At 45.6% G+C, this 9,316-nt stretch overlaps 1 protein-coding gene across 1 annotated transcript; it reads right to left on the bottom strand.

Annotated features, from left to right (window-relative positions):
- Positions 1-1,496: 1,496 nt before the first annotated feature.
- On the bottom strand, positions 1,497-6,281 carry LOC117143780 (homeobox protein B-H1). Its single transcript, XM_033308613.1, has 2 exons — positions 5,051-6,281; positions 1,497-2,371 (listed from the first exon to the last, which is right to left on the bottom strand). Exons 1-2 carry the CDS (start codon positions 6,057-6,059, stop codon positions 1,941-1,943), a joined length of 1,440 nt encoding a protein of 479 aa, XP_033164504.1. The 5' UTR covers positions 6,060-6,281; the 3' UTR covers positions 1,497-1,940.
- Between the last annotated feature and the right edge of the window lie 3,035 nt (positions 6,282-9,316).

The raw sequence follows: 9,316 nt of genomic DNA, 5'->3' as shown, positions 1-9,316 counted from the left end.
TACGTTTACTGCGATTTGCGGGGCAAATTTTCTCAGCCAATAAAACAAATGCCACCGGTAATGGCAGCTGTAATTTGTAGTACAACTAAATTTCAATTAAATGCTCTGCAGAGATACTTTCGCCGGTCACTTTCCAAGCGTATTGATATCGCCGAAGATCGAGTAATCAGAAGCTTTTCGGGTCCACTAAAAGTTTTTATCGCGGCGCATGCGTTGCATTGTCACACATTTGGAAATGAAAATAAATTGCTTTCGACCGAGTTACGAGATAGTCGATCTGCATCTCATCCATATGCACGAGGCTTTTCCCGTCTAGTTTACGAACTGTGAGACACTGGGAGTGGGCTTCGAATGGACCAGTTGGTCGTATGCGATCCGAACGGATCGGATTGGTATCGGGCATCATTAGCAGCGGAATTGATAGCTTGATTATTCAAATGATTAACAAACGATCGGCTGCTGGCCAAGTTCGCTGGGTTCGCTTGAGTGGGACCAAATCGAGTCCGAGATTGATGGCGCACTTCAGTCGCGGAGAGATCGCAGGTCAATTTTTCGGCTCCTCAGCTCCCCAGCTTCTCAGTTAGTTCCTCAGGTTGGGATTGAAAAATGTGTGCGCCGCTGGCGATGATGGGCCACCTTTGAACTTAGCCGCAAACGGTAGCCAGAGAGCAGCCGACTTTGGCTTGAAAATTTATGAAAATGATCGCATCGAAAATTAATAAATATCGAAATAATTTCGAGTAAATTTCGTATGCAAATTGGCGCCGTGCACAAATCGGCAAAAAGCCAGTCACATCATCGCCCGGCTTTGCACACTTAAAAGTGTTGTGTTTCGACTCGGAGTTTTTGCCTAACTCGTTTTCGATCGTGCCAAGTGATTAAATAAATAATTAATTAGTTTGAATTTATGAATAACGGTTGTAAATAATCATTTATAAAAATTAAAAAAGATTTCTTTTACTTTAAGACTGCGCCACTCAGCACAGTCCCAAAATCCGTAGCAACATCATTAACATCGATCGCGGCGAAGCAGCAGCAGAATATTCAAATTAGCTTCCAGATACAGATGCAGATACAGATACACGAATTCGAATTGAACTCACCGAAACAGCCCGAATGGAAGCGCTCGCTGGAACTTGGGCATTGTTTGCTTAAATATGCTTAAATTTATTGACAACAATTTGCGGTCTTTTATATCTCCCTTTGTTCGCATCAAATTATTAATTGGAGTGAAACATATTTCGCTTTTTAGAGCTAATTGGTTGGGGAAATACACACTGGGTTTTGTAAGTTGTTTAAAGTATTAAATATTTATAAGATAATAACGTTCATCAAATTTTATATTTTTGAGAATTACAGTCTTGCTTAGTTCCTCTAAAATGTTAGAAAAAATACTCTGTAGTTCTGTAGCATTGGAATATTGATATTATACGAAACACATTCATTTTAAAAACTGTTTAGCACACCATTTAAATGTACTATTTAAAAAACTCTTTACTTTCGATGAATAATTTAAACGCCTCTTTGTTCATCTGTTTGGTGGCTCTTAAAAGAGCCGATTATAATCGATGTGATCCCGGCTGTAGAGCCGAATCCAAGTTCTGGCTGGTTCCATTCCCACTTCCGTTTCCGGTTATGATTGTTCTGGCTTGATTACACGGCCCACAAGGGGCCTTGGTCCTGGCTGGTTAGTCTCCATCGGGGCTTGGCAGTGAATGTTGCCCTTGCCCTCTGCGTCGTGGCCATGGAAGATGTTAAGGATGTCCTGGATCTTCCTTTGGCCGTCGAATGCCTGCAGGAAATGCGTTGGGCGAAAATATGCCTCCCAACTTTCCCGGCACTCAGCTCAAAATTAAACAAAATACTCGACTCCTCGTTGCTCACTTTCTGTACCAATCATCAGGTTGCTTTGGCGGTTCGGTGCGCACCTGGCCACGCCCTCATTTGGGAGGAGCGCCTCCCATTGGCACGGATCCCGGCACGGGAACCACCATTCCGGCAGCGGCTGCCGCAGCGGCCAGGCCCACCATGTCCGACTCATGCATGGGCTTCTTCTTGAGGATGCTAAGGTCGTTCACGTTCTCCAGAAAGGACTTGTGGGCGGAGAAGACCTTCACGCTATCGAAGTCCTTCTTCAGCTCCTCGATGTCTCGCTTCTGCTTGGCCCGCCGGTTCTGGAACCAGGTGATCACCTGGGCGTTGGACAGTCCCAGGGAGGCGGCGATCTCGTCGCGGTCCGCTGGCGACAGGTACTTCTGGTAGAGGAACCGCTTCTCCAGCTCGAAGATCTGGTGATTGGTGAAGGCGGTGCGCGACTTGCGCTTCTTCTTCGGCTGCGGCCGGTTCGAGAAGATGTCCAAGTGGGATTTATCTAAAATGAGAGTGAAGATAATGATGGGTTAGTTAAAACATTTAATTATGTATAGTTTATTGAACAATCATTTCATTATTTGAATGTAATGCCTTCACAGGTACTTGATCGCATGCTAAGCCCGCTGCCGCCCGACACAATATATGTTGTTTTAGTAATAAGAAGATAATTTTGCCGAATAGCTCATATTAATTGGAGTCAGTTACTCCAAGTGTGGCCAGTGAATTCTGCGATGCACGGCATTTGGCGAACCGGTTACTAACGAGCGACTTTGGCTTTGATTTTAATTGCCTCGCCGAACAGGGCGCGTGTTGATGGAAATGCCGTGATTGATACATTTTATGAATGCAACTGCGCTTGCAGTTGCAGTGCAGTTGGAGTTCTCAGATCTAAAATCTCGGATTCGCGACCTCAGTTCGCAGCTTGAAGTGTATAATTTCGAGTTGATTGATTGCGCGCGAGTGGTGGGCGTTCATTGGCTTTGTGGGTCTAATGACGATCGCAGCTTTCCCAGAGCCGCGACTTATGCAAGACAGCTGCTCATTTGTCTCGTTTGTAGTGTGATTTATAATAATTATTGACACCTACAAATCAGTTTTAAGTGGTACACGTAGCCACGGCTTGATTAATGAGCCACTGACCCGTACTTAAAGCGCTGATTGAGCTTGCATAACGTTTCCTGGTGCAAATTATTAACCAAATTCAGGGGGGGCGGTGCCAGTCAAAGCGATTGGAGCAGATCGCCGATCATCCGCATAAATATTTATCTATTGAATATTGGCTAACCGGTTCGATGGCTTGGCACGATGGCTTCACACCCATTTCGATTGCTTGTCAAACAAACTAGATCGACATTAAAAACTAATTAAATGCCCTCCAACCGAATGCAAACGAAGTCTTAGGAGCTTGGCTGTGGGAATACCCGTTTTACATACACATACTCGTATATTTGGAATGCATAATTTGGTCATTTGTTATCTCGAGCACGTTTTGTAACCCAAAACCCATTAGGCACTTGACTGCACGCCTCCCTTTCCTTTCTCCGAGCCTTTCCCCGAGCCTTTCACCCCCTCCCCCGCAGCTATTGTATTTGTTTTTATCGGGCCTCATTAAGTAATTTCCATGACTTATCTCTGGAGAAAGGGAGTCGAGCGGGCACTTGGGTATCCTTTTACCCACTCAGGTGTCCACTTACAGGCATAAATATGGCTCTTACTTGGGGGAGTTTTGTTTTGGTCGCATTTGTCAGGGTTTCATGTCGAATGCGTTTGGGAACCCAGGAGGAAACCCGATCGATTTTCGAGGAACCTGCCGAGCAACAGTTGGCCACAGGGAGTTTATGTTTTAATTTGGCGCGAGTACCGAGAATCGCAATTAAGATTTGGCCAGCAGGGGCGACACCACGTCTGGCATTTATTCCACTGGCTAGAGAGTTCATACCACCGCAAAAGAGCTCACACATCACTTTCCAAATGTGAAAATATCTTCGACTAGTGTGAGTGATATTAATGGGACCTAGTCATAAATTAGGCCCCACAGCTGCCTATCTGCCTATCGCCCTGCACAGACTTCCTCCTCCGAACTGATGATGATAGACAAACGACGCATCCAAGTCGCAAAACCAAAGAGATCCGTCGTAAATATTTCGAGCGCGGCTTATACAACGCATGATAAACAGTAATATGTGTATTTTGTCAACTTAATACTCGGAGATACGGCATTATACAACGCGGAGGGGAGCAGCGCGGCGCAGCTAGTGTCGTCGCTAATCGCTCGTTGAGGGTATTTTAAAACATGTTTACGACTGGAGCTGTGGCCACTATATTCACTGTACAGACGGGCTAAAGTTTGTCAGCCATTAGTTTTGAGTAGCAACAAATGGAAACGGCATGTTAATTGTTCGCCACAACAAAACTCGATTAGGTAATGCACCAGCCAGCTAATTGTTGCTAATCGCTGCAGAATCGACACGACTAACACCAACCAATATACTAATGCGGATAGTGCGGACTATTAACCATTAATTGCCATGAAATCACTTTGGGGTCGGGGGTGGAGTGCAGGGACTACTTGAACGCCCACTAAATGCCCTCGGTTGAGTTTATGCCAATAAACCTAAGTTGCAGAACAAAATTGCCGCAGAATGAATTATACTTTATCATCAAATTGGTTCGTTTGTTTCTGTCGGCCGCTGGCGCATGCTGCCAATTAATTAAAAGCTCGAAATCGAATCGGTTAAGGAATTTACATAACAAAAGATCTCAAATGGCGGGTCGCGGGCGAGTGCTACCATTTGTTTCAATTAAACGAATTTCGAATTTGCTGATTGATAAATGGAAAACGTCATAATAAGCTTGATATTCAGCTTCTGCGTTTGCGATTCCCCAATTTCAGAACGATAACAAATTAGAAGCTTTTATTCTAATTAAGAAATCGGGCAAATTCATTTCGGAAATTGAGACGTTTTTCAATCGAGACACACTGATGAAATCACACTACTTAGGATTCCATAATTTAGATATTGATTAAGGAAATTTCATGTAGCTTAGTTTAGACTTGTGGTTTGAATCATATTCATATCATCAGCATTAATCACTTCAAGCCAATCAACCGTTTTCCAATGAGAAGAAAGAACCTTTATGAACTATAACTATGTATCATCTCCTGGATGATGCTTACCTTGTGACTCGTCAAAGTCCTTGGTGGTCATTTGGAAGAGGGCATCGAGAGGAGTGTCTCCGTTTGACTTTCCTGAACCCGTTGGCTGCTCCTCTGATTTCTTCTTCTGAGCTTCCTCACTGCCCTCTTGGGTGGTTAGTTTTTCAAGTTTTTCCGCCTGCCGTGGGCTGCAGCATTCGGTGCTGCCATTGCTGCTGCTCGATCGCTGGGAACGCTCCGAGCTTCCGTCCTCGGAGGCGATGATCGCGGGATTCATGCCCATGTGGCGAAGGAGCTGGGCCTGGGCGTTGAAGTGCTCCTGCAGCTGGCGATGGTAATCCAGGGCAAGGCGCTGCTCGTAGTGCAGCAGGGCGGATGGGATGAAGGGGCGGACGGGCATGGTCGGCCCCAGGAGGTGATCCCACGGGCGAACAATCTGGCCGCTTGGCAGGAGCATGGCAGCAGCGGCGGCCGGGTGGACATCCAACGGTTCCGTGCGTGGCTGCAGTAATCCGCCCGAGGGGGCAATGGGCCGGGAGGCAGGTGGAGCCAGGAGGTTTGCATTTGGGGGCGGGGAAACGGACTCCTCGCGCTGCTTCTCCGAGTGACCCAAGATGTCCGCGATGGAGAAGCTCTTGACCCCCTCTATGGCCGACTTGGTAGTCTGGTTGGTCTGGGGCTCCGGAACTGCTGACGGCGGACTGGGCGTGTGGTCTCGTGGCTCCGAGGAGGACGAGGACATGCGCAGGCGCTTCAGCGGATGGAAGTAGTCCTCAGGCAGATTGCCGACGGCACTCCGGGTGAGTCCGGAGGCGGCTGCAGCTGCTGCGGCGGCTGCTGCGGCATGGTGCTGCATCAGCAGCTGCTGCTGCTGCAGGAGATCAATGGTGCTGGCCCGCGGATGCTGCAGCGGATGTGGATGCGAGTGCGGATGCGTATGGTGCTGCGTGGGCAGCGGGCTGGGGGCTCCGCCCACGGAGATTTCGGATTCGGCGGGGCTGGCCGGACGCATGGTTGGAGGGCAGAGCATTTAGGTTCGCTTCAGCACTTGGTTTCTTTTCCGAGAGTTTCGTTTCGATTCGTTTGGATTAGCACTTAACTGTTTTTCAAGACGACTTTGTCACTACACTGCAAGTCGGTACTGACGATACTGGCAAGCCTTGTACACTCGAATCTTGCTATATTTCCTCTGATTTGTTTGATTAGTTTACACTGATGCTTCGACACGACGACGCTGATCCAATAGCGTAGGACCTCTCAACTCGACGCTTCGCAGTCAACTGTTCGAAACTAGATTGAAGATTGGTTTGCTAACTAGACACGTCGATATTTCTTCAGTTCTTTTGCTGCCGCTGCTCTCTGCCGCAGCTCTCGCTCGCTCGCTCGCTCTCCGTCTCTCTCTCTTTCTCTGTCTCGCTCGCGAGAGAGCAAAACCCGTTCTGCGAAGAAGAGAGACGCCCTTATGCTAGTGCCGTCTCGCTCTGCTCGGCTCTCAGCACCAATCGGCTACAGCAACAAAAAATAGCAATGGTGGCGTATACGTAACGGTAATTATGGCGTTCATCATGAGACTGGTGTGCAAAAGGGATGGCAGACGGCGAGTGCGAGCGAGATGGGCGCTCCTCAGATTGTAACGAGACTGTATTTAGTATTTTAGTCGCTGCAAAGTTTTCACAACTCCAAATGCGTCGACTGCGACGCTGGCTGTGGCAGAGGGGGCTAGGAGCCCCCTCCCGACTTTATGTACAGCTCGTAACCCCCTCACAGTTAGCATTAATGACGATGACCCCCGAAGGCAGCCCGCGTTTAATTGTCAAGCGTTTGCAATTAATTTGCCGTAAGAAAAACGAACAATTAATTTGGAGGAAAACAAAAAATAGAAAACAGCGGGGAAATAAAAATGCGCATAAATTTGAAGACATTTGGAAATTAATTGGAGTCTGAAAATGGAAATGAGGCCAGTTTCGACTGAATGAAAACGAATATTCTCTATTTTCAGCCAACTTTGGTGGGAAGCCACTTTGTTTAATTGAAACTAGTTGCTTAGATTACTTATTTCGGTATGTTTTCATTCCCGACGGCTTTTTATTATGGTTTGATTTCAGTATTGTATTCCCATTTGTGATATAAGACTTGTTTTTATTTAGATAATATATTGTGATGTTAGTAATGTTATTATTGATTGAAATATTTAGTTGTCGTATAACATCCTTAGGTAATTTTTAGTTGTACAAGTTAAATTACGTATTAAACTAGCTTAACATTATTTCTAAAACAGTTAAAAATTAAATCCCAATAAAAAACATTTAAATGCCCTATTTATTTTTTCCATTTCAAATGGGAATACTTTTAATTGTGAAAAAAATCAGCTTAAATGATACTTATTTGGGTTTTTTTTTTTGGTTCTAGTTCTCAACATGTTCCCCTCTAAGATTTCTAAGATACTACACATTAAAAGGAGGGGCTATTACATTTTCCTTGTAATCCCTGCCGTCCGAATTCGAGCTGCACTTAAATGCCTGCCAATTTGCAATTGTCCACACGTCTTAGCAAACTTGAAGGCAATTGCTGACACCTTCGGGCCAACAAACAACGCCAAATCCCTTTAATTGAAACAAATGCGAGTTGCAGCAACAAACAGCGGAGAACAAAGGAGGAAATAGTAGCAGCAGCAGCAGCAGCAGCGGCGGCACAAAGGCGTCAGGGCGTCTGAAAACAAAGGGCCAGAGGTCTATTAACGAAAAGTCGAAAATCCAAAATCGAAACCAATTGCCGCCGCAGCAGGATGCTAAACGAAAGGAATCGCCGGCGACCACCGCAGGCTCAGCGCCCGACTTTAGCCGCAGTGGGTCTGCCTTTGGGCCCTGACCTGATCCGGGACCCTTTCCGAGGCCATAGTGTACTACTACCTGGTGCTCCCGGAGAGCGGCTGTTGATAAGGACTAATCACACAAATATTTGAGCATTCCGCTTGTGATTGAGGCTCGCCGCGAGCGGCGCGTTTGATTTCCCGCGTTTAGCGCTTCTGTATTTTTTATAATTCTAATTTCGGTTGCCCATTTCACCTTTGTTCTCGGCGGCTATTAGTGTATCTATTAGATACTTACGCACACACACGAACGGGGGCTGCGTGGGAAAAGCCGCCGTGTTAATTATGCCAGGTCCTTGAGTCGATGAATCCTTCGCGGGGAAGGTCAATTTACACCTGTGCTCCCTCTCTAAATTCCCACTGTGTGTGGCTCCATTCACACGATGATAAACTCCTGCAGTGAAAGTGCGGGGAAAGGGTTCATTAATATTCAAATTTAAAAGCAGGGCGACGATTTCTTTGATTTATCGGCTCAACTTCAGCTGCCGCATAATGGTGGAACCAGCAGCCGGAGCAGCTGAATCAGTTGATTCCGCCGGAAACGATAGATTTTCTATAATTTAGATTGTCGCTCCTATCGTCAGATATCTAAATGTCTCATAAGTACTAGGTGGCCAACTACATAAGCTTGGCATCAACTAGCATAATTTGCAGTATGAATTGTCATTATTTCATAATACATTGCCTGATTTGAATAATAATAGACTAAATTCATGAGTTACCTGATGCTAACAGAATATTTATGAAAGATTTACACTTAAAATTAACGTTATTCTTGTATGGTTGCAGCTAAGCTTCTTTTAAAGGCCAATACCATCTTCCAACTAGTAAATCAAATCAGAATATATAGCTCCCGCGTTTTGAAGTCCCTTCACTTTTCTCAAGTTGGCTATATTTTACCAACACAGCGAGTGTATATCCGTTGTCATAATGCCCAAACTACCAAAACAACGACTTGTCTGTAATTGTCAATTAGCAAGCTTTCAACGGCAGCCACAGCCTGAAGTCACAGCTTCCATAAACAAATTTATATTCGTTGTTTTTTCCATTAAGTTGCCCTGAGCGATTTGCATATGCCATGGAGTTACTTTCGGTTCAAGATTTGCAGCTCCACAGCGACCCACGCAGCATTGACACATGCCCGTCACTGCCACTTGATGTGGCGGCTGTGCGGCAGATACAAATCCAAGAGATTGGAATCGAGTTTGGTAGCATGTCGAAAATTGTGTTACTACCGATGGCTAGACAATAATTATGCATTTAAGCCGCCTTTACTTGCTTCGCTCCATTTGGGTGTGTTCGGTTGACCCAAAATGATTCAAAAAGCTTGGGAGTCAGGTATAGTTGATTATCTGATGTCTTGCCTTATTTTCAATTACTTGAACTCAAATTAAATTTTATCGAAATTGTACTGTATT

This window comes from Drosophila mauritiana, chromosome 3R (genome assembly GCF_004382145.1).
Source record: "Drosophila mauritiana strain mau12 chromosome 3R, ASM438214v1, whole genome shotgun sequence".
In the NCBI taxonomy this organism is placed as follows: domain Eukaryota; kingdom Metazoa; phylum Arthropoda; class Insecta; order Diptera; family Drosophilidae; genus Drosophila; species Drosophila mauritiana.
This window is presented reverse-complemented; position numbering and strand designations above follow the sequence as displayed.

Excerpts from the sequence above, each read along its gene's own strand:
- LOC117143780 (XM_033308613.1), bottom strand. The coding sequence starts at position 6,059 with ATGCTCTGCCCTCCAACCATGCGTCCGGCCAGCCCCGCCGAATCCGAA. Across the intron at positions 2,372-5,050 it reads GGACTTTGACGAGTCACAAG|ATAAATCCCACTTGGACATC; the intron begins GTAAGCATCATC and ends CTCTCATTTTAG.